This window comes from Anomaloglossus baeobatrachus, chromosome 2 (assembly GCF_048569485.1).
Source record: "Anomaloglossus baeobatrachus isolate aAnoBae1 chromosome 2, aAnoBae1.hap1, whole genome shotgun sequence".
NCBI lineage: Eukaryota > Metazoa > Chordata > Amphibia > Anura > Aromobatidae > Anomaloglossus > Anomaloglossus baeobatrachus.
Window position 1 is genome coordinate 681,581,521 of NC_134354.1, and position 26,349 is coordinate 681,607,869.

Below are 26,349 nucleotides of genomic sequence, written 5' to 3' on the forward strand. Positions count from 1 at the left end.
TCGGCACTACAAGGGGTTAACTGCAATTTTTCATTCTGCACCAGTCACTGCATTTTACTCCATGGGTGTTTTCCAGAGACGAAATTTTCACTACACCCGTAAAGGAATTCCCAGAGGGGTGTAATTGCCAAAATGTGGTCACTGCATTTGTGACACTAAGGGGTACTTTGCACACTACGACATCGCAAGCCGATGGTAGCGATGCCGAGCGCGATAGTCCCCGCCCCGTCGCAGCTGCGATATCTTGTGATAGCAGCCGTAGCGAACATTATCGCTACAGCAGCTTCATATGCACTTACCTGCCCTGTAACGTCGCTCTGGCCGGCGAACCGCCTCCTTCCTAAGTGAGCGGGTCGTGCAGCGTCACAGCGACGTCACACGGCAGGCGGCCAATAGAAGCAGAGGGGCGGAGATGAGGGGGACGTAAAAATCCCGCCCATCTACTTCCTTCCTCATTGCAGCCGGGACGCAGGTAAGGCGACGTTCCTCGCTCCTGCGGCTTCACACACAGCGATGTGTGCTGCCGCAGGAACGAGGAACAACATCGTAACATCGGTCCTTCCAAAATTATGGAAATGACCGACGCTACACCGATCATACGATTTCGACGTTTTTGCGCGCGTTAATCGTAGTAAAAGCGATTCACATACTCCGATGTCGACAGCGACGCCGGATGTGCGTCACTTTTCATTTGACCCCACCGACATCGCACCTGCGATGTCATAGTGTGCAAAGTACCCCTTAGGGTCTCTGCAAATTGAGTCCGCAAACTATTCTAGAAAAATCTGTGCTCCAAAAGTGAAATGTCGCTCATTCCCTCTCGAGCCCTGCCATGTGGTCAACAATACTGCATAGTCGCATATGGGGTATTGCCACCTTCAGAAGAAATTGTGTAACACATTATGGGGCCTATTACCTATTCCCTTTGCAAAAATTAAAAATTTGGAGTTTAAACATTTTTGTGGTAAAAATTTAACTATTTTTTTTCACTGCCCAATAGAATATCATTTTTACACACCTGTGGCGTCCATATACTCATTTCACCCCTAGATGAATTCATTGAGGAGTGCAGTTTATAAAATTGGGTCACTTATGGGGATATATGCTGTTCTGACACCTCACGATCTCTGCCAATATGATATGGCACCCGCGGACCATACCCACACTCTGGAAAAATTACACAACAAATGGTGTGATGTATTTTTTCTTATTAACCCTAATAAAAATTAAAATCTTAGATCTAAAACAAAACTTAAACAACATTTTTGTGAAAAAAAATGTAATTCTTTCTTTACTACCCAATGGTATAAAATTCAGTGACAAATCTGTGGTGTTAATATGCTCACAGTACCCCTTTCATTCATTAAGAGGTGCAGTTTGTAAAATGGGGTCCCTTATGGGGGGGTCTGCTTTTCTGGCATGTCAAGGGCTCTGTCAGTTTGACATGGCACCCCCAAACCATTCCAACTATTTCTGAACTCCACTGTGTCTCTCCTTCGCCTCTGAGTTTTGCACTGTGCCTCAAAAGTAGTTTTCAACACATAAGGGGTATTGGAGAACACAGGAGAAACTGTATAATAAATTGTACGGTCCATTTTATCCTATTATCCTTTTTGAAAGTTAAAATGTTGAGGCCAAAGCAACATGTTAGTTGAAATAACGGTAATTTGTTATATTCACAGCCCAATATTATACAAAGTTAGTGAAGCACCTGGTGGTTAAAATTGCTCACTACATGACCAGCTGAGGGAGGATTCTCCGGTCGTGATGTCTGTGTAACCAAACCCCCTTATCCTCTAAAAATAAACACACGGACTGCATGCGACTTGGTTCAAATGGCCACAGCAGCCTTTTTATTGCCTATTGTTTCACAGACTAGTACCTTAGGGACGCCGTCCAACGGGCGACCCAAAACAACCACATAACGGTAACAATAGACAATAACATTTACAATACCCCCCGGGGTAGGCCCAGTCCACTAACTACTACTCCCCCTGTCCCCGGCCGCAACACACCGACCCAGAGACGAGGTGCCAATCACCCACGGATTGACCCCCACACTTTGGCAGAACCCCGTGCCTGCCACATCCCGGAAACCGAGAGCCACCATACCAAGACAATGACTCCCGGTCCAGCCACCAATCACTTCCAAACCTCTGGACCAGACCTACCCCCACCGCTACTGTGACAAAAGGTAACCCAACTACCCAAAAACACATCTCCCACATGACAACACAAAGGGAGGGTGGGCGGGGATCGTTCGGCGTCCGGAAACAGAAGAGGAGGTAACTCCTTCCTCTCCCAGACTAACCCTTTCCCTGCTCCTCCTCTTCCTCCCCGGCTAAAACCATCCCCCAAAGCCATATTAGGCATATACACCACTGTCCCTATTAACCCATCACTCCCTACCTCCCCCTTGGTCATGTCGCCCCTCCCCCCAAGTGGGTCCGTGGCTTTCTTGACCAGCTGAGGGAGGATTCTCCGGTCGTGATGTCTGTGTAACCAAACCCCCTTATCCTCTAAAAATAAACACACGGACTGCATGCGACTTGGTTCAAATGGCCACAGCAGCCTTTTTATTGCCTATTGTTTCACAGACTAGTACCTTAGGGACGCCGTCCAACGGGCGACCCAAAACAACCACATAACGGTAACAATAGACAATAACATTTACAATACCCCCCGGGGTAGGCCCAGTCCACTAACTACTACTCCCCCTGTCCCCGGCCGCAACACACCGACCCAGAGACGAGGTGCCAATCACCCACGGATTGACCCCCACACTTTGGCAGAACCCCGTGCCTGCCACATCCCGGAAACCGAGAGCCACCATACCAAGACAATGACTCCCGGTCCAGCCACCAATCACTTCCAAACCTCTGGACCAGACCTACCCCCACCGCCACAGGACAGACCACGTGACACCTTACGTGGCCTGGACCCGCCACACACCAAAAGCACGCTCCACACCATCCTGCAGACCCAACGCCCATAAATCCAGACCGACCTCGTTGAGGTGCACACCATCACCCCTCCGAAATCGCCAATCAGCCGGCTCCAAATCCCTGTGCCGTACCACAATCCCACCATTCCTGGTCACAAACCTAGCCACTACCCTATTCACCTGGGCCCTGGCCTTATTAACCTTCTCCACCGACCGAGCCCCTCTCCATGCCAACCTAGTCACTATGTCAGACCATACGACCAGCAAACCAGGATACCGCTTCCACAACTGCAGTAAATCAATCTTTATGTCTCGGATCAAATCCCGCGACGCCCTGGCACCCAGATCATTACCCCCCACATGCAATACCAGCACATCCGGGGGCCGCTCAACTTTACAATGGAAACGAAATTCCGGGACCACCCTGCCCCACTCCATGCCCCGAACTCCGATCCATCGAACAGTCGCCTGCGCACGATCCAAACCCAGCTGTCGACCATTCGGGCGGACCTCAGCCCGACGGGCACCCCAAAATACGAAGGAGTGCCCCAAGATCCAGATCAGGCACTTCCCTATAACAAATAAAACAAAACGAAAATATCAAAACCAATAACAGCACAACCACCACCACATCAAGAAACACCCCTTTCCTCAAACCTTCCGCACGTAACCAAAGTACCATGATGCTACAACAACTGCGGTCTCACATACCGCCGAAAACAAGAAGATTCCCATCTACCAATACGCTTTACCACCTCATCTCCAAGCCCCCAACGGGCTGCCTCCGTTGCTGCACCAATTCGGAATGAATGCGACCCGAATTCCTCCGGGCGCTCCCCCGCGTTACATAGACTTAGCCGCAGCACCGCCACAAACTGAAACCTCGACAAAAACGACCCATTCAAATGCCGCAACAACGGGCCAGGTAAGCCTCCCCTCACGGCCATAAATCTCTCGACTAAACGCACAGGGCACAATTCCTCTCCTGGAACCGCATATAACACCACCAATCTACCACGGCCCAGCTGATCCATTTTTGACCGGCGAATCCGGCACTCCACCCGACTACTGCTCACTTGCACGTCCTCAAACATCAGACCACCACCCGTCACCCTGGACGGGCTCACCAGCTCGCCTATCCGGAACGCCCCATAAAAAGCGAGACCGAAAGCCGTTGTAAACAGAACCGTCTCGTACACAGACTCACAAATGCCGCTCAGGCCACCCACCATCCGTCTCAACAAACCAAACGATACAGGGCGCCTCTTGTCCCTCTCCCGTACGCCACGGCGAAAACCCCGCAAAGCCTGACGAACCCGAAAATCCTGTGAAACATCACGCTCCCCTCTCATTTTTAACCAAAATGCCACTGCCGACACCCGATGTGCCACAGCCGATGCCGATCGCCCGGCTGAAAAATCCGTACTCACCAATGACAACAAAGCCACCAAGTAATCCACGCTCTCCCCACCAAACATCAGACACAACAACTCCTCCCATTCAGCCCACACCTTAGCATACCGGCACCAAGTCACCTCGGTCACCGAGTTCCGAATCAAGTCTGAGATCACCGCCTCACCAGATGCCACAAATCCTCGGGGCACTCCACTCCAACTTCGTCCGCCCACGGCAACAGCGCCCGAAACCTGCTGAACTGAAAACGAGACAAAGCATCAGCCACCTCGTTGTCAACACCCGGAACGTGCCTTGCCACTACCTGTACATTCAACTGCAGACATCTCAACACTAAATGCCGCAAATACACCACCACCGGCTCCGACTTAGCAGACAAGTTGTTAATCGCGTGCACCACCGCCTGGTTATCACAATGAAAACACACTTTCCTTCCGGCAAATTGCGACCCCCATAGCTCCACTGCCACTACAATGGGGAATAGCTCTAACAAAGCCAAATTCCTAACCAAGCCGCTCTCCCGCCACGCCTGTGGCCACTGCCCGACACACCAATGACCTCTGAAGACAGCCCCAAACCCGGCCGACCCCGCCGCATCCGTAAACAGCTGCAACGCCCCGTTAGACGCCACCCTCTCCATCACCAGCGTCCGGCCGTTGAAATGCTGCAAAAATTGATCCCATACTTCCAAATCGTCCCTGATCGCCTTTGTGATCCGCACAAAATGCGCCGGCAACCGTACCCCGGCCGTCGCCGTCGCCAGACGCCTCGCAAACACTCTCCCCATGGGCACAATTCTGCAAGCAAAATTCAATTTTCCAAGCAAGGACTGCACCGCCTTAAGCCGCACCTTCTTTGCCGCTTTTACCCCTGTCACTGCGGTCCTCAAATCACGGACCTTCTCCGCCGGCAACCTGCATTCCATAGCAATGGTGTCAATTTCAATTCCCAGAAAACACATCACCGGCGCCGGGCCTTCCGTCTTATCCGGCGCCAAAGGAATCCCGAAGCTGGCCGCCACTTTTTGCAACGCAAATAGCAAACCCGCACAAACCATCGAACCCGCCGGCCCGACACACAGGAAATCGTCCAAGTAATGAATGATGGACGTAAGCCCGGACACGTCCCGAACCACCCACTCAACAAACGAACTAAATGCCTCAAAGTACGAACACGAAATGGAACAGCCCATTGGCAAACAACGATCAACATAATAACTGCCATCCCACCAGCAACCCAACAAATGCTGACTATCTGGATGAACCGGTAACAATCGAAACGCCGCTTCCACATCCGCCTTTGCCATCAATGCACCCCGCCCCGCCGCCCTAACCAGGTCCAACGCCTTATCGAACGACACATAATATACCGCCGACAACTCCGGCGCAATGCCATCATTCACCGATAACCCTTCCGGGTAAGACAAATGATGAATCAGCCGAAATTTATTCCGCTCCTTCTTTGGTACCACCCCCAACGGTGACACCACCAAATTCCCGCACGGCGGGGCGACATAAGGGCCGCCCATCCTGCCCAAAGCCACCTCCCTTTCCAGCTTCTCATCCACCACTTCCGGGTGATCCCGAGCGGAACGCAAATTACGATACGGCGGAACCGATGCATTAACAACCGACGGAATATGAAAACCATCAGAAAAACCAGAACTTAACAACGCCGCCGCCTCCTTGTCCGGATACCTATTTAAAAACGGAACCATCACTTCTACCTTCACCGGCGTCGTCCCTCTTACCAGCCCCATCACCAGCCTTTCCTTTTCCTTTTTTAAAACATTTGGACAAGCTATGTCCCCCCCCACATCCGGAGCATTCATGCTTAAAACGGCACGCCGCTCCAAACCTGCACTGCCCTTCATTGTACTGCCAACACAAACCTTTCTTGAGACTTGCCGGGGACCCGGCCCCCCCCGAACCCCCGGCGCCCCCCCGAAAGGGCTGAGCCGGTGCCGACATCAATCGCATCCATAAGGAAATATCCTTATGGTCCCAACGCATATCTGGCCGCAATGCCTTCCGCTGCCTAAATTGCTCGTCGTAGCGCAGCCACGCCAGCCCGCCATAAACTCGATAAGCCTCCCCTATCGCATCCATGTAGCCGAACAAAGCCGAACAATGCTCCGGCTCCTTCTCCCCGACCACGCTCGCCAAAATCGCAAATGCCTGTAGCCAGTTGGCAAAAGTCCGAGGAATAAGCCTATAACGGCGCTTTTCCTCCTCGTCCTTCTCCTTTTTGGAATCACTCGGCTTAACCCTATCCAAATTAAATTTCTCCAGGGGAAGCAGCGAAAATATCTCTACATATTCCCCTTTCCAAATTTTTTCCCGCACCTCCTTCTTTAAATGGGCCCCCAGCGGGCCCTCAAAACAAACATAAACTTCGCTTTTTGCCCTATCATCTAAGCGCACCACCTCATCCTCCTTCTCCTTTTCCTTCTCCTTTTCCTTCTCCTTTTCCTTCTCCTTTCCCCCCCCCCGTCTCACTCCCCCCTTCGCCCCCCCCTTTACTCGCACCCGCTCCGTCACCCCCCGTCGCCGCCGAGGCCCCTAAACCGGCTGCACCCACCCACGCCGCCACCGGCGCCTGTGCCCCCCCCCCCCCCCGCTCCCGAAGCCGCCGCCAGCCCCTGCAACAGCCCCAACAATTGACTCCACATAGCGAAACCAGCGGGCGCTGCCGTAGCCGCAGCCGCCCCCCCCCCGAAGCCCCCCGCCAGCGCAGCCCCTGCCGCCTCCGCGGCCGTCTCACCCGACCGCCGCTCGGCGTCCCCCGAGACCGCCGCCTCGCCGTCCTCCGTCTGTCGTCCATCTGACTCCTCCGAAACGAAAGCCTCTTCCTCCTCCTCGCCGCTGGCCTCATCTTCCATCCGACATCCGGGGGGCGCCGCCGCAGCACCCCCCCCACCACGGCCGCCAGACAGGGCCGCCGCGTGGGCAGAATCATCCCCGCTCCATCTCTTGCCCCGGGGTGACAACCCAGGAGACCGTCCTGTCCCCCGCGCCGGCACCCCGGGCCTCGACCTCTTGCGCCCGCCCCCCTGCCGACTGCAAGGGGCCTCTGGGCGCGGACGACCAGACGCCCGGCTCCGGATCTCAGCCGTCGTCGCCTCTGGCCCTCCTGGGCTATTGCAGGCCTCCATCCGCCGAGTCCTCCCTCTCCCACGGGAGACTGCCACATCCGGGGGCTGCACAGCGGTACTGAGTGACCCGGCGGTTGCCGCAGGACTCCCGCCGTCACTCCTTCTCTCAGCCGCACCGGGGTCAGGCACCGCAGACCTCCCCCCGGCGCCGGACCTACCGCCACGTGCAGCCCCGCGGTCCCCCCGCCGACTGCAGGGGGATCTGCTGGCCTCTTTCCTGCGCCGAGCGCGCTCCCGGCCTGGAGCCGCTGCAGTCTCAGTAACTCCAGCCCGGAGGCCGGGACCGGAAGCAGGCCCCGTGCTGGCCACTCCCACCTCCCGACCGCCGCGGCCGGAACGAAGATTCCTCCCGCCGGCCTCTGCAGCAGCCAGACGCTGCTGCTGCGCTGCACTCTGCGGAGGGTCCCTGGAGGGGCTCTTACATCTCCTCCTCGCCCCCCCCGCGCCCGGGGAATACCTGCGGGGGGGGCCGCGACTGGCGCCCGCCGCTGCTGGGGGGACGAGGGGCAAGCGCCGACGGGTTAACCCCGGCAGCCCTGATGTGGGTCTGCACTGCCAGGGGCCCGTGCGCTGCGACCGCTGCCTGAATCAGACGCTGGAGCTCCTGAAGATCTGCCATGGAGGTGCACGTCCAGATCGTTCGGCGTCCGGAAACAGAAGAGGAGGTAACTCCTTCCTCTCCCAGACTAACCCTTTCCCTGCTCCTCCTCTTCCTCCCCGGCTAAAACCATCCCCCAAAGCCATATTAGGCATATACACCACTGTCCCTATTAACCCATCACTCCCTACCTCCCCCTTGGTCATGTCGCCCCTCCCCCCAAGTGGGTCCGTGGCTTTCTTGCCCAGATGAATTCCTTGAGACGTAGTACCCAAAATTGGTTAACTTATGGAGATTTCTGCTGTTTTGGCATGTCAGTTTTATGATTCACCTTTGGCTCTGCTCTTTACAGAGCCATTTGGTCCTGTCTATTGCTTGGTTGTTTATATTCCCCGGGTCCTTGCCGGTGGGCCGGCCTTGTTTGGTAATCTCCTTCCTTTACCTTTGGCCTGTTTCCACTAGAACTTCACCAGTGATAATTCCTGCTCAGCAGTGTGCACTTCTGGTTCCTGTGAGTTTGTTGTGGTTCCTCGTCCCACTTCCTCAACTCCTCTCCCTGTTCACCACTCCATCCGCCTTGTCTGTGCTCCCTGACTGACCGCTTGTCTTGTTCCTTTAGTCCCGCTTCCCCCCCTCCGTACTGACATTTTCACTTCGGCTTCTGACCCCGGCTGCTCTCTGACTACTGTTCTGCTCCCCATCTGTAGCTGACATTAGCTCCCAGCTATTGACCTTAGGCTTCCACATGACTTTGTCTTCTCTTACTCTTTTGCACTGACGTGACACACCGGCTCTGACTCGGCATGTACGACCATTCAGCTACCATATCTCCCTGTCTAAATACTGGTGACATCTAGTGGGCAGATGCCCCATTACACCTAGGAGCTCTACATCTCTCCTGTGTACCTGCGCCCCCTGGTGGTAGCATTACAGTCAGGAGATCTTCAAATGTGTCATGGCATCTGTAATCTATTCCAGCCATAATGGTATTCCAAAATTCAAATAGCGCTCCTTCCATTCCGAGTCCTGCCGTGTGACCTAACAGTAGTTTTCCACCACATATGGGTATCCCAAGAGAAATTGCACAACCAATAGTATATTTCATTTATTAATGGTATCCTTGTTAAAATGAAAAAAAGTGGAGGTTAAAGCATTTTTTATGGTTATAAAATTCTGTGAAGCACCTGTGGGTTCAAGGTGCACATCACACATCTAGGTAACTCCTTAAAGGGTGAAGTTTTCAAAATAGGGTCACTTATGGGGAATTTCCACAATTTAGGCACATCATGGGCTCTGCAAACATGACATGATGTTTTCTATCTGTTGCAGGCAATTTTGCGCTACAAAATTCAAATAGCGCTCCTTCAATTCTGAGCCCTGCCATGTGACAAAACAATAGTTTCCCACCACATATGGAGTATCAGTATACTCAGGAGAAATTGCACATCAGCTTGTACCATCCATTTTCTCCTGTTACTCTCGTAAAAAATGAAAATTTTGTGCTAAAGCAATATTTTTTTGGAAAAAGGTAAATTTTTCATTTTTTCCTTCCATATTGAGGATTAATAAACTTCTTGAATGTATTTTTGAGCACTTTGAGGGGGTTTAGGTTTTTTTAACTGTTGTCACTTTTGGATATTTTCTGTCACATAGGCCCCTCAAAGTCACTTCAAATGTGATGTGGTCACTAAAAATATTGGTAAATTTTGTAAATTTTTGGGGAAAAATGATAAATTGCCAATAAAGTTTTAACCCTTTTAACTTTTTAACAACAACAAAAAATGTTTCAACAATGGTGCTTATGTAAAGTAAATATATGGCAAATGTTCCACACAAAAAAACGAAAAAATGAACGGTGATATCTGAATGTATGGTGAACGTTGCTTATTGCCTTTTTCTAAGTAGCAAATGTTAATTGTTAAAGAAGTGGTTCACCCATATTTATTATTGGCCACAACGATATTATGTTAAGAAACAAGGTTTCCCTCAAATACCTTGTGTCGCCAATAGTGCCTGTGAGCAGCGCTATTGCAGTCCGCTTTTCCAATCGCCTGACCCCCAGGATCCGTGATCTCGGGGATCCGGTGATGTCACGTCAATTTCTTGCTCATCTGACATCACCGCTGCCAGCACCAGCCTCTGTGAGTCGCCGGGCTGTGGGCGGAGTTTCTCCGCTCATCACAGCCCAGCGTCACAGCGCAGCACCTCCCTGCTCCCTCCTCCCTCACTGTAGAGAGCGTGCAAGCAGGAGGGATGCTGGGCTGTGATGAGCGGTGAAACGCTGCCCACAGCCCAGTGACTCACAGAGATTGGGGCTGGCCGCAGTGATGTGAGGTCAACTGGAAGTTGACCTGAAATCACCAGATCCCCGAGGTCATGGAGCCCGGCAGGGTCAGGCAATGGGGAAGAGCGGACTGCAATAGAGCCGCTCACAGGCACTATGGGCAACACAAGGTATTTGAGAGCAACCTTGTTTCTCAACATAATATCGTTGCGGCCAATAATAAATATGGCTGAACCACTTCTTTAATAATTTTGTGTGATATAACTATGTGGTTTAAGGCCATAGAAAATTGAAAAATTTAATTTTTTTTGTCAAATTTTCATTGTTTTCATAAACACAGGACATATCATTCAGAATTTATCACTATCATTGAGTACAATATGTCACGGAAAAAAACAATCTCAGAATCAATGGGAAATATTGAAGCATTTTAGCGTTATTACCACATAAAGTGACACTGGTCAGAATTGTAAAATTTGGCCGGGTCAGGAAGGTGAAAACAGGGAGGGTGGTGAAGGGGTTATATACAGTTAGGTCCAGAAATATTTGGACAGTGACACAAGTTTTGTTATTTTAGCTGTTTACAAAAACATGTTCAGAAATACAATTATATATATAATATGGGCTGAAAGTGCACACTCCCAGCCGCAATATGAGAGTTTTCACATCCAAATCGGAGAAAGGGTTTAGGAATCATAGCTCTGTAATGTATAGCCTCCTCTTTTTCAAGGGACCAAAAGTAATTGGACAAGGGACTCTAAGGGCTGCAATTAACTCTGAAGGCGTCTCCCTCGTTAACCTGTAATCAATGAAGTAGTTTAAAGGTCTGGAGTTGATTACAGGTGTGTGGTTTTGCATTTGGAAGCTGTTGCTGTGACCAGACAACATGCGGTCTAAGGAACTCTCAATTGAGGTGAAGCAGAACATCCTGAGGCTGAAAAAAAAGAAAAAATCCATCAGAGAGATAGCAGACATGCTTGGAGTAGCAAAATCAACAGTCGGGTACATTCTGAGAAAAAAGGAATTGACTGGTGAGCTTGGGAACTCAAAAAGGCCTGGGCGTCCACGGATGACAACAGTGGTGGATGATCGCCACATACTTTCTTTGGTGAAGAAGAACCCGTTCACAACATCAACTGAAGTCCAGAACACTCTCAGTAAAGTAGGTGTATCTGTCTCTAAGTCAACAGTAAAGAGAAGACTCCATGAAAGTAAATACAAAGGGTTCACATCTAGATGCAAACCATTCATCAATTCCAAAAATAGACAGGCCAGAGTTAAATTTGTTGAAAAACACCTCATGAAGCCAGCTCAGTTCTGGAAAAGTATTCTATGGACAGATGAGACAAAGATCAACCTGTACCAGAATGATGGGAAGAAAAAAGTTTGGAGAAGAAAGGGAACGGCACATGATCCAAGGCACACCACATCCTCTGTAAAACATGGTGGAGGCAACGTGATGGCATGGGCATGCATGGCTTTCAATGGCACTTGGTCACTTGTGTTTATTGATGACATAACAGCAGACAAGAGTAGCCAGATGAATTCTGAAGTGTACCGGGATATACTTTCAGCCCAGATTCAGCCAAATGCTGCAAAGTTGATCGGACGGCGCTTCATAGTACAGATGGACAATGACCCCAAGCATACAGCCAAAGCTACCCAGGAGTTCATGAGTGCAAAAAAGTGGAACATTCTGCAATGGCCAAGTCAATCACCAGATCTTAACCCAACTGAGCATGCATTTCACTTGCTCAAATCCAGACTTAAGACGGAAAGACCCACAAACAAGCAAGACCTGAAGGCTGTGGCTGTAAAGGCCTGGCAAAGCATTAAGAAGGAGGAAACCCAGCGTTTGGTGATGTCCATGGGTTCCAGACTTAAGGCAGTGATTGCCTCCAAAGGATTCGCAACAAAATATTGAAAATAAAAATATTTTGTTTGGGTTTGGTTTATTTGTCCAATTACTTTTGACCTCCTAAAATGTGGAGTGTTTGTAAAGAAATGTGTACAATTCCTACAATTTCTATCAGATATTTTTGTTCAAACCTTCAAATTAAACGTTACAATCTGTACTTGAATTCTGTTGTAGAGGTTTCATTTCAAATCCAATGTGGTGGCATGCAGAGCCCAACTCGCGAAAATTGTGTCACTGTCCAAATATTTCTGGACCTAACTGTAGTCTCCCTGCTCTTACAGTAAAGAATCACAGCCTGTGATTATGATTAAACCTTTTTTCCTTTTGATGTAGTGGATGCCCCCTTGTTATGGTTTTTGACCTAGGTGTGAAAAGATCATTATACAGCTCTCTGTACTGTCGCTTCATATATTTCTTCATTGTTATAAGTTTGCCCCTACGCCTTGGTTAATTTTTCTACCTCCTGGAGTTTTCCTTTGTCTCTACATCTCTCAATCATTATTTTTGAGGTACATTACCATTGCTTTTTCTGTCACTCAGAACTATGAGAACTGTATCTGAATTACACAGGCCTTGTAACTTCCTTCTAAATAAGTTGACTTTTCAACTGACAGGAAGTGAAAGTTAATATCGCTGTCACACATGAAACAGAGACACAAACACTGCAGGGTGGTGCAATGTGGCCTCCTCACAGCTGAGCTATGACATATTCTCAATGAAGAAAAGTTGGGAACACAAAAGAGACAAGACAAAGAACATCGTATCACAGCTAAAATAAATGTACAAATATTTTTTAAATTGCATTGTTTTATGGACATCATCAGACAGCAGGACTAGTCCCATCAACAATTCTACGAAGACTGCAACTTGTCACTTAGTTACTGGATAGTAAATCTGGAACCTCAACCAATTACTGTTGGGCCCTCCACCAGTTACTGTTGGGACCTCCACCAATTACTGTTGGGACCACCACCAATTACTGTTGGGACCTCCACCAGTCACTGTTGGCACCTCCACAATCACTGTTGGGACCTCCACCAGTCACCGTTGGACCTCCACCAATCACTGATGGAACCTCCACCAATCACTGTTGGGATGTCTACCGATCACTGCTAGGCCCTCCACCAATCACAGATTGGAAGTTCAATGTTCTCTGATTGAATTGAGCAGCTGTTAAGTATACACACTGTTACCCTGCTACCGACTGTCAGCCAAATATTGCTACTGCCAATAGTTTGTCTGACAACCATGTCAGTCGGACCCTCTACAGTGAAGCACTTATTTATCCAAGCGCTCCTGTGTTCTCTGTGAGAAACCCGCCAGCTGATGTCTCTGCTGGCAGCTTATCTCCTGGTGAACAATGAAATCAAGAGTTCGATATTGGACATGCGTGATTGATGTCTCCTTAGAGCATTAGTTGGCTTTACACATTAGAACATACCAACTTTAATGTGTGTCCAACATTAGTTTAATGTGTATGGGGGCCTTATGTCGCATTGACTGCCTCCCTCAGACTTCCCTAATTTATACCCAGCGATCAGCAAACGTATCCTGTGTAGCAAAGTGTGTGACACCAATCTTGTTTAGCTTAACTTGTTGAACCTTAATGAAATTGGTATTCTCTAACCTGAAGATCAGCTTTTGGTAATGTTTGGCTAAGGAAGCAGAGAAAATGTAGAATTTCATGATGACAATTCAAACCAATGTTCAAACAAATAATGCAAGACAGGGTGGTTGCCAGATCCATTCTGGTTTATAGTGTAGCTATCGCAGCTATTGTCAAATGAAAGGGTCTTGACTATCCCGGTCTACTCCTAAACATACTTTGACACATACTGTATTCTATAAACCAACACTATATGATCTTTTTATGAACTGTTTATATGGAAAAAGGTGAGGAAGAAATGAATTGGCAAATCCATGAATTAAAACTTCAAACTTTATTCCATAGGATTAAAAATATTTCACATGCTGAAGTATCATGGAAGACATATTGAAAGGAAAAAATAACACCAGTCATGAGACATACTTCATGATAAATGCAAATAAGCTAAACAACATCTGCAATTATATGTGAATAACAAGAAAAACAGATAAATCATAAATGCATATTTTACCAGTAATGTAAAATGTAACATAAAGGGAACCTGTCAGGTTCCTTATGTCCTTGAAGACAGCAGAATTTACATTTGCATTTCCAATTTCCCTTCCTGTATAACATCATTCTGTAAAATAAAACTTTAAAGAAGCATTTATTACCTCCATTTATCTTATTCAGATTAGGCCTCTGACTAGTCGCAGAGGCTTTAGTTCTCCTGACTAGTCAGTTGGCCCTTATTCCATATTGTCATGGCCCTGTTGGGGTAATAATGTGAGTTCCAAGAGCAGCGTCACCGTCAGCTCCTGGAAATCTCGCGCATGTGCGTGGCTCGTTCCGGCTGCATCAGTACGCCTTAGAAGCTGTGTGTACTTGTCCTGTATTCAGAGGACACACTGCGCATGATGCGAAATCTTCTGCACTTCCGGTCATACGTAGTGCGCCTCTATATCCAGGTGTACACTGTCCAAATTGTCATTGTCCCAATATAGAGGGTTTCCTTTCAAAGGCTCATAGTAAACAGAAGACAGCATATGATGCAACCTGGCTTCATTGAGTCTCTAACCGAGATCCAGGACCCTGACCAGAGTTAAAAGTCTGCTCCGAAATCATGCAATTGGTTAAAAAAATGTACAAATACGTCTGTCATTTGGTTGGCCCGTCTTGCCGTACATGCTCATTCTAGTAATTTACACTCAGAAAGTTGGAGAAACGGATGGGTGTTATCCAGATTCAACAACCTGTTGAACTACAACATCTCAATCATATTACTAGTAATGGCCTACTTTCAAACGCTGACAAAACAGTGATGGGGATAGAACAAGCTCTGATAACGATGATTTATATGCATGCATCCCACAAAGAAACATTTTGCTCTATTGTCGGGTGATTGCCAATTATTGTGTGCTCTAAATGGGCCACTAAAGTTAAAATTAAAGGTCCTCTTAGAAGGACATATCTTCACTTCTCCCTCTGTCTTCAGCCTCAGCAGTACAGGGCGTAGTCAGTTCCATATTTTATCACAGTTTATTCACTGTTCCACTTAATACTGGATTTAGATTTATGCTGTGATGATGGTAAACATATTGAGGGCTGCTTACACATTAATAGAAGCGCCTCCACATCACTTCTACGACATTTGAGTGATACAGTATATTTATCATTTCGATTGATTAGTGCTTTGAAAACTTACAATAATATGGACTTGTTCTATTTAATACGCACTATTATATTATGTAAACCGAACTCTAGGAATCTCCAATAAAAGGGAGAAAACAACAGTTTTGTGCGTAGTTATAGAACAATGATAATATCTACAAGGTCTAATGGTCTCTCTGATTGCTATAAAGCACACGTCTATCTTTATGACCAAATAGGCCCTATATACATTCAATAAGTCTCTATGTATTATTCAATATTTGTATCACAGTGTCATACTAGTGATTTGGGAATGAAGCTTTATGTAGGTAGCATTACATTACATTCTTACCTTTTTGATGTTGTAGATGCGGATCAGTACTCCTTTGCCCCTGTCATTCAGTATCGTAAGCTTTTCAGCCAGTTTGTGCTGGTAAGTTGAACCCAAAGCCATCTTGTGCTGTCAGATAATTGGAGTCTCTGATGAATCCAATGTCCGATTATAACTGAGTGATCGGTATAGACAACACTTGCCCGAGTGCTAATGGCAAATGCACATTTGTTAGGTGACGTCTCCTTCCTTTATGAAGTTCTGCACTTGTGATATAGGCATGAACACATAACAGTAGACGCCCACAGATACTTAGGCTTAAGGAGACAAAATATAGAAGCTGATGTAGAGCTCTTGCACCAACCCCACTTCCTCTTTGTGTCTAGTTGATTGCGCTGCATTTTCAGTAAAATGTTTAAAGCTTCCTGATTTAGAGCTCTATGGTATATTTGGCATTTATTTTACCTATTTTAGAGCTTTCAAAGTCATAAACAGTCTTTTACAAAACTGCTTTTTCAAATTCCTATATATACAGCCAGTGAGTATTGAACATATCACCAATTTTCTAAGTAAATATATTTCTAAAGGCAATATTGACATGAATTTCTCATTGGATGTCGGTAACTACCCATCCAATTCACACAGACAAAGAAATCAAAGCATAGATGTCCATAAATTAAGTTATGTGTAATAATGAGAAATGACACAGGGAAAAAGTATTGAACATCCTTACTAAATTTATTTAATATTTCATACAAAAGCCTTTTTTGGTGATGACAGCTTCATAATGCCTCCTATATGGAGAAACTAGTTGCATGGAGTGCTCAGGTGTGGTTTTGGCCCATTCTTTCACACACTTTTTAAATCCTGAAGCTTCGATGGGTTCTTTCTGTGAACTTTGAGCTTTAGTTCAGTCCATAAATCTTCTACTACATTCAAGTCAGGTTATTGGCTGGGTCATTGTAGCAGCTTTATTTCCTTTCTCTGGCTGTGTGTTTGGGATAATTGTCTTGCCGAAATGTCCACTCTTATTTCATTATCATCCTGGTGGATGGCAGCAGCTTTAGGCTACTTTCACACTTGCGTTGGACGGCTTCCGGTGCTATCCGCAGCCTTGAGGAATTACGGTAACCGTTGCAGGAAACCGTTATATTCCTCATAGACTTTTATTAGCTACGGATAGCAACGGATGGTCTTGCGCTGCATCCACTGCACGACGAAGTGTCATTATTTTGACGCTGCGTTGGGCAGAAGGAACACTGCATGTAGCGTTTTTTGTGTCGTTAAAATAGTGCACCTTGACGGATTCCGTTGGAATCCGCCACGGTGTCTAATGATTGTCTATGGTGGTGGTTTCCGCCGCTATGCGCTAAGCGCCAGAATCCGCTGACGGATTTCGTCATGTTCTACTGCGCATGCTCAGCATGTCTAGCAGAACAATCGAAATTGTTTAAAAACACTCCTGGTCTCTCTCCCCCCTCTCCCCCCCTCTCTCATACTCACCGATCATGGGTGCGACGCTGCACAGTTGTCACAAAGCTCTGGCGGCTTTTCCTCTTTTCAAAAAGCTGGCCGCCCATTATTCAATCTCGTATTCACTGCTTCCCCCGCCCACCGGCACCTACGATTGGTTGCAGTCAGAGACGCACCCACACTGAGTGACAGCTGTCTCACTGCAACCAATCACAGCCGCCGGTGGGCATGTCTATATCGTGCAGTACAATAAATAAATCATTTAAAAAAAACGGCGTGCGGTCCCCCCCAATTTTGATACCAGCCAAGGTAAAGCCACACGGCTGAAGGCTGGTATTCTCATGATGAGGAGCCCCACGTTATGGGGAGCCCTCCAGCCTAAAAATATCAGCCAGCAGCTTCCCGGAATTGCCACATCCATTAGATGCGAAAGTCCCAGGACTCTGCCCGGCTCATCCCGAATTGCCCTGGTGCGGTGGCAATCGAGGTAATAAGGAGTTAATGGCAGCAGCCCATAGCTGCCACTAAGTCCTAGGTTAATCATGGCAGGCGTCTATGAGACACATTCCATGATTAACCTGTAAGTGAAAGTAAATAAACATATACACCCGAAAAAATCCTTTATTTGTAATGAAAGACAAAAAATACACTCTCTTTCACCACTTTATTAAAATCCCCAAATACCCCTTCAGGTCCGGCGTAATCCACACGAGGCCCCGCGACGCATCCAGCTATATTACATGAAGCTGACAGGAGCGGCAGTAGAACACTGCCGCTCACTGTCAGCTCCACGCAGAAAATGAAGGGAGCCGCGCTGTCAGTGGGGACGTCACTGAGGTAATGCCGGTGTGTGTGCGGTGATGAGTGCGGTAGTGCCTGCGTGTGCGGTGATGATGAGTGTGGTAGTGCGTGCGTGGGTGCGGTAGTGCGTGCGTGTGTGCGGTGATGTAGGCAGTAGTGTCGGTGTGTGTGCGGTGAAGATGAGGGCTGTAGTGTTGGGATGTGTGCGGTGAAGATGAGAGCGGTAGTGTCGGAGGGTGTGCGGTGATGATGTGGGCGGTAATGTCAGGATGTGTGCGGTGAAGATGAGGGCTGTAGTGTTGGGATGTGTGCGGGGATGATGTGGGCGGTAATGTCAGTATGTGTGCGGTGAAGATGAGGGCTGTAGTGTTGGGATGTGTGCGGGGATGATGTGGGCGGTAATGTCGAGGTGTGTGCGGTGAAGATGAGGGCTGTAGTGTCGGGATATGTGCGGTGATGATGTGGGCTGCAGTATCGTGATGTGTGCGGTGAAGTTGTGGGCGGTAGTGTCGGGATGTGTGCGGGGATGATGAGGGTTGTAGTGTCTGGATGTGTGCGGTGAAGATGAGGGCTGTAGTGTCGGGATGTGTGCGGGGATGATGTGGGTGGTAATGTCGGGAAGTGTGCGGTGAAGATGAGGGCTCTAGTGTCGGGATGTGTGCAGTGAAGATGAGGGCTGTAGTGTCGGGATGTGTGCGGTGAAGATGAGGGCTGTAGTGTCGGGATGTGTGCGGTGATGATGTGTGCGGTAATGTCGGGATATGTGCGGTGATGTGGGCGGTAATGTTGGGATATGTGCGGTGAAGATGAGGGCTCTTTCGGCTAAAGAAAACTTAACGCAACGCGTTATTTCACTGGAATCCGTGGCCTCTATTATCACACTTTTTGCAAGGCATCCGTCACATGCGTTACACAATGCATTGTGAAGGATGCCGTTCGACGCAAGTGTGAAAGTAGCCTTATTAAGAATGTGTTGGTACATTTGTCCATTCATCCTTCCTTGAATCTTATGAAGTTTACCAGTTCCATATGTTAAAAAAAAGTCCCACACCAACACCATGATGTTCCCACCTCTAAATTTCACTGTTGATATGGTTTATTTGGGGTTATATGCCGTGCCTTTTGCCTCCTAACATGTTGTGTATTATGGCAACCAATGATCACATTACTGTATATTCTTCCAGTATTTCACAGGCTTGCCTAAATGTCGTTGAGGAAGCTTTAAACGTGATTGAACATGCTTTTCTTCAGCAATGGAGTCTTTCATGGTGAGCGTGCATACAGGCTATGGAGGTTACATAGTTACATAGTTACATAGGTACATAGGTTGAAAAAAGACCTAAGTCTATCTAGTTCAACCTTCCTCCACCAATTCTACATTTTGATATTAAGTCATTTATAACCGACAATGGTGTGTGTACTGAGGAACTCATCCAGCCCTTTTTTAAAAGCTGTTATAGTATCTGCCATTACTACCTCTTGTGGTAGGGCATTCCACAGTCTGACTGCTCTAACTGTAAAGAACCCTTTCCTATTTAGCTGCTGGGCTGGAATCGCTTTTCTTCCACTCGCAGTGAGTGCCCCCTGATCTTTAGTATTGTCTGTGGAAGGAATAAGTCATGTGCCAGTCCTTTGTATTGACCACACATGTATTTATACATATAAATTAGATCTCCTCTGAGACGTTTTTTTTCTAAGCTAAGCAAATCCAACTTTTTCAGCCTCTCATCATATGGGAGGCCTTCCAGTCCTTGTAATAATCTAGTTGCCCGCCTTTGAACTGGCTCTAACTTCTGAATGTCCTTTTTAAAATGTGGAGCACAAAACTGGATCCCATATTCCAGACGTGGCCTTACAAGTGATTTATAGAGGGGTAAAAATACATTGGGATCACGGGATCTAATCTCTCTTTTTATACACCCTAAAATATTGTTTGCTTTAGCAGGTTGAGTGCATTACTTATTGTTGTATTAGAAAAAAAAGGTTTCTTCTGATTCCAGGTTTTTCTGTAGCTCTCCACAGGTGGTTCTTGGCTCTTGGGCAACCCTTCTGATAATTATTTTTACTCCTCTGTCTTATATCTTGCCGAGAGCGTGTGATCTTGGTCAGTTTATGGTGAAACAATGTTCTTTCCACTTATGGATTATGGCTGGAACAATGTTCACTGGAACCTTCAGTAGTTTAGAAATTCTAATGTAACCAATGCCATCAGTATTTTTTGCAACAATAAGGATGCAAAGGTCTTGAGACAGCTCACTGGTTCAACTTGCCATGAGATGTTTCTTGTGTGGGGCTTTGGTAATGACACACCTTTTTATAGGCCATCAATTGAACCAGCTGATATTATTTTTTATTAAGTGGAAGAATTGCTCTCTAATTTCTGATAGATTTCAGTTGGTGTCATGACTTGCTATGGCTTTTTACACCTCTCTTCCTTCATGTGTTCAATACTTTTTCCCTGTGTCATTTCTCATTATTACACATAACTTCATTTATGGACATCTATGGTTTGATTTATTTGCTTGTGTGGATTAGATGGGTTGTTATCGACATCTGGTGAGAAATTCATGTCAAAAGCTTCTCATGTGTTCAATATTTATTTGACCCACAGTATATATATATATCTACTGGAAGATGGTCACTGGTAAAATACTAGAGGGGAGTTATGTTTCATTAAGATTGTTAGATTCAGTGATGTAAACCCAGATGTATGCTCCAGTATGATAGGTACTAAGAGGATTAATTGGCTTCAACAGGGCCGGGGTTTTTGTGAACAGCTATACAGATGGGTGGGATGGCTGTACACCATATCTTCACTTCAGAAGTGAGGTCTCTGGACTCACTCAATGTTTTCTGTCTCGAGGTGAGCAGACCTCCAAACTAGTGCTTGTACTACAGAGAGCTGATTGCTAAGGCTGCTTTCACACATCAGTTTTTTTGCATCAGGCTCAATCCGGCTCAAAAATCTATGCAATGGATGCGGCGAAAAAAACGGATCCGTTGCATACATTTTTCCATGCGGTCCGTCCGTTTTTTGACGGATCCGGTATGATACTGAGCATGCGCAGTTCAAAAAAACGCATCCGGCCGCCGGATGTGGTTTTTGCCGCACGACGCCGGCGTCCATAGGCTTGCATTGTAAATTGCATTTGCGGATCCGGCGCGATGGGGTTTTTCGCCGCAGACAAAAAACGCTGCAAGCAACGGCCGCCGCAACAGAGAAATATGCCACATCCAGCAAAAAACGGACGCAACGCAAGGCCATGCAGCACAATCCGGCACTAATGCAAGTCTATGAGGAAAAAACGCATCCGGTGGCAAAAAGAACCGGATGCGTTTTTTCTGCAAAGCGCCGGATTGTGCCTGATTGCAAAAAACTGATGTGTGAAAGCAGCCTAAATCTGCAGATGTTCGGACCCTGCATATATATGGATTGTTTATGTACTGTTTTGTTTTCTTTATGCTGGAAAGACTGTTTGTATTTATTTTATTTGGTGCCTTTTTACAAGCTTGCAATAAACCTGCAGAAAATTTAAATGAGAAGCATTTCTATGTCTACCACGTGAAGCAGCTAAGTGAGGCAATCTACCACAATTGGTTAAGAATGTGGACATGGTTCCCAGTAAGCACATATGACAGTTCTGTACAAATTGCATGTCCTTTGTGAAGGCGGCCATACGCATGGAAGCACATTCAGAAAAAATGGAGGAGCTGATAAAGCATTTGTTGCAGGCTAATCTTCAACAACAGCAGCAACAAAAACAGCAACAGCAGCAGTGGCAACAGCAGATGCAGCAATAGTGTGCCGCCCCGTGCCAGCAGCCGGCGCTGCACGGATCCGGGGCCTATGGTACGGCCCGAGGGGTTCCTCGGACCCGGGGGTCGCGCGGTCACTCCAAATAAAAGGGGGGCGTATTTGTACGGGATTGATTGTAGCATGTCTGTGACGCCACCCACGGTATGTGGTGAAGTGGGACACCACCGCTGCTGTTGTGGGATACCCGGGGTAGATGTAATGGCAGCCGGATGTTAACCCCTCCGTGGGTAGGGATGGTTGCCCCGGGGCCCAGTGTCTCTGTGCAGGTATTGGCTGCCTGGTGTGGAACTCAGGAGTCCGCTCCCGGCTTTCTGTGTGCCTAAGGAGCCGTGCCTGCTGATGCTGACCCGTGGGATCTATGGGCCATGGCGGTTGCCTTATCCCTCTCTGTGGGTGGTTGTCTGCTTTTGGGACTTTGGTTGGTGTGACGCCCTGGGCAAGCCAGGGGTCACAGGTCGCAACACTACCACACCCTACACCCCAGTTAGGAACACCAAGGCTAACCAAAAATCCTTGTTGCCTTCCTACAGGGGCTGATGTTCACACCAGGGGGTGGGCCAGGCGGTTGGCTCCGCCCACCGAGGAGTACACAGCCCTGGAGGCGGGAGGAACCAGGCAGTTAGCTCAGGCAGAGCTTGAGTGAGGAACGGAGTTCAAGTTAGGGGAGTGAAGTAGAAGGAAGCAGTAGTGGAGCTAAGGAGAAAGCTGAAGTGACAGAAAAGTGACAGTAGTAAAGCCTGAAGTTGGTCCGGGTGTGTGCCCCGGACAGTGACAGCAAGGTCAGCAGATGGCGGTGATAGTCTGCAGGGGGACTGCTCGGAGGTTGCTGGAAGGATCGCGGACGGGTGGTGACCCGGCGGTCTGGAGCAGTATACGAAGAACAGTCAGCACCAGGGCAGGGGCCTTTCGGATCCCGGCAAGGCTAGGAGTCGCCATAATTTGCCAAATCCGTCAGTGAAGGGGACGTCTGTCTCCTAACAACCAAGTCCCGATTGAAGGCAACAGTCCAACCGTAACAGAGAGACACCGCCACTGCAAGGGCACCAGTTTCTCAGGGCCAGCGCCTGCGGGCAAAGTAGGGCTCCTCCGGCCCATATCCAAGCCGTGGAGCGGGTTACCGGTGGGAACCCATCGCAACCATCATCATCTTAGATGCAGGAAAAGGGGCCATCACCGTCACCTACTGGGGAAAGCAAGTGCAGCCGTCCGTGGGAACCGTCTTTCCAGCCGTGTGTTTTACCAAGAACTGTGTCATCGTCTCAGGCTGAGTAAGTACCACAGTGCCGCAAGGCACAGAGCTGCCCCCGCGTCCCTGCACCCCACCAAGCCCTGCATCACCCACCTCAGCACTGGGCCCCGGGACAACCAACCCCCCTACCCACGGAGGGGAGGACTCACATCTAGCTGCTCCATACCACCACTCCCGGGATCCCCATACAGAGCAGCGGTGGTGTCAACAAATCACCACAACCGTGGCGTCACAGACAATAAACTATCCCAAAACACCAATTCCCCTTTCACTCACGGGCGAGGAACGCCGCTTGAGCCCCCGGGATCCGGCCCATCGCTCGAGCCACCGAGCAGCGGCAGCAGCAGGCCGCAGCAGCCGGACCCGAGCAGTGGGAGGGCGCGGCGTCCCCTCCTCCGCCCGCGACATTGGGACAGGACCTATAATCCTGCCCTCAATCAGTTAATTAGCTAGGCCGCTGGTTTCGATCCTGGCTTCAGGGTCCGAGTACCCCCTCTGTGCACTGTTTCCAGTTGGGTCTCCGATGTCGGTACCGGCAGGCTCCAACCCTTCTCCAGTCCTCCTCGGATCTGCCGAGCCGTCTTCCCGTCTCCTGCTGATGGAGATCACCGTCTGCCACCTAGCCAAGGTACCAGGGCTCCAACCCTGGCACCGTTCAACTTGAACTTCCTCTGCTGGAGCTACACCTAGCCCCAGGCTCCACTCCTCTCAACTTGAACTACAAACTTCATCTGACTCAGAACTGCTTGTTTTCCCGCCCCGGGCTGTCTGGACCCCTAGGTGGGCGTTCCCTAACCGCCTGGTCCCGGCCACTGATGTGCCTGTCTTGCCCTAAGGGGGGGTGACTAGGGTTTCAGGTCGGCTGTATGTAACCTAGGTGAGGGAAGATGTTATGCGGGTGCCTATGTGTGACTACCTGGTTTTGCCAGGGCATCACATTAGCACAGGCAGCAGATGGAGCTCCTCGCAAAGGCAATCCATGGCAGGGTTACCATGCCACCCCCGAGTCATGGTGATGACTCCCACATCCAAAAGGCAGTAAGACAAGCCATGCAAACAATGGCCTAGGGTAATAATGTTGAGGCATTTTTTACTGTGTTTGAAAGGGTCACAGAGCAGCATTTAACCTATTCTGGGATTTGTAATAAAATGTGGGAGTACCCAGTTACTTGGATAAGAGTTGGTTCACCCTCAAAGAAACATCATCACAGGAGGAGGTGGTTGAGTTCCCCTTGTGTGTGCTTGTTGGCATTGAGGATAAGGCGGCAACCCATGAGGACAACATACCTGAGTTGGGGGTCTCCGTGGGGAACTTTGGGATTGCTCAAATGAGTGATATTACACTTAAAGGGGCATTTGACAATGTGACAGTTCTGATTATGATGTCTCAGAAGCTGGAGGCCAACACCAGGTTCCCATATTTTGCAGTAAATGGGGCGTTGCTAAATCGGGTTACCAAACTAAGTGGTGAGGCAATAGAGCAACTGTTGGTATTGGGCCCCTATAGGTGTAGGTCATTAGGGCCACACTCAAGTCTTTAGAGGATATCTAGGGGTTGACAAGACTCAAGAACAAATTCTTTGGAAGTTCAACTTGCCTGGCTGTCACCAGGAGATTGTAAATTACTGTATATCCTGTCCCACCTGCCAGTTAACTTTCCTGGTCACCCATTTCTGTAGTCCATTAGTTCCGCTATCCATTATAGAGTTTCCATTTGACCGTATTGGTATGGATTTATAAGGACCCCTATACTAGTCTGCTAAAGCTTATCAGTGTATCTTGGTGGTTCTGGACTTTGTGACACAATACCCAGAGGCAGTACCTTTGAGAAACTCTTCTGCTAAGAGTATAGCCCAGGAGTTGGTCCACATCTTCTCTTGAACTGTACTGCCGAAGGAGATTTTTACAGACCAAGGGACTCATGTCAAAAGTCATGAAGGAACTGTGCAAAGCTCTGCAGATCATCCAACTGAAGACTTCATTGTACCACGTGATAGCAGATAGTCTTGAGGAGAGATTTAACAAGACCTTGACGTCCAAACTGAAGAAGGTCATGGAGAATGATGGCCAAGACTGACACTTCCTACTGCCATGTCTTCTATTTTCCATCAGAGAAATTCCCCAGGCCTCTGCCTGATTTTCTCCCTTTCAACCTTTATATGGCCAACATCATTGTGGACTCCTGGACATACCGAAGTAAACCAGGCTAGCAGAGGTTCCCTCCAATAGGAGCATCCCCGAGCATGTAGCCCAGGTGCAAGAGAGGATTGCAGAATTGATGCCCATTGTGAAATAAAGTCTTCTCTAGGAGCAAGAGGCCCAAGCAAGAGTCTACAATCCCTCATCAAGGGTGAGACAGTTCAACCCTGGTCATCATGTGTTAGTGTTAATCCCCACTGTGGAGAGTAAGTTTCAACCAGGTAAAGGAATCCCTACCAAGTCTAACACATAAACCTGATCAAGTTGTGGTGAGACAGGGTAACAGCGGAAACTCTGTCTTGTGGCCAAGATGGAAGCCCACCTCGAAGATGTCACTATAGCAGAGACACACTCACAAGCCAAAACAGCAGTGCCGAGAAATACGTTATCGAAATAGAAACCTCCTAACAGAATTGCCACCTTGTACTCAAGTAATAGAACATGAGGTTATTACAGAGTATTGTTCCTGTTCTGTTCTGACCCAAAGGACAGAATATGGAATTACCAGTGGGGGTTCATATTGAATTAGGCCTTTCAGATAATGAATAATCAGAGAAAGGAAATGCACACTTGTGAGCAAATTAATTTTTATTTTCATGTGCATAGATCTCTTATACCATTTACAACCAATGTAACAATTCATGCAGCGTGTTACGCCTTCAGCACTACCAGCCCAGGAGTGCCGACGCTTCCCCCAGCTCACCTCCTCTGTCTTTGCTGACTCTGTCCATCCCGGATCCCCTGGGTCCCTCCTGCTTGCCTGTCGGCGCCCCCGCTCACTATGTGCCAGAGGCGCCGATTTTTCCCTACTGTTCCTGCCTGCTCCTCATTCCTTGGTCCATCATCTTACTCCCGAAGCCCACACATGTGCAATACTGGTCTTGGGAGCGCGCTTAGGGTGTAGCCACGCTGCTTTTCTTAAAGGGCCAGTGC

At 48.3% G+C, this 26,349-nt stretch overlaps 2 protein-coding genes across 2 annotated transcripts in view; one reads left to right on the forward strand and one right to left on the reverse strand.

The window, feature by feature from the left end:
* The window catches only part of NCKAP1L (NCK associated protein 1 like), a 418,971-nt gene extending 402,871 nt beyond the window's left edge, over positions 1-16,100 (reverse strand). The window contains exon 1 of the mRNA XM_075337171.1: positions 15,899-16,100. Within this exon, the coding sequence (XP_075193286.1) occupies positions 15,899-16,000 (102 nt within the window). The 5' untranslated portion in view covers positions 16,001-16,100. The remainder of the gene's footprint in view (positions 1-15,898) is intronic.
* Positions 1-26,349, forward strand: part of LOC142292075 (protein D7-like) — a 169,287-nt gene that overhangs the window by 96,947 nt on the left and 45,991 nt on the right. The window lies entirely within an intron of this gene.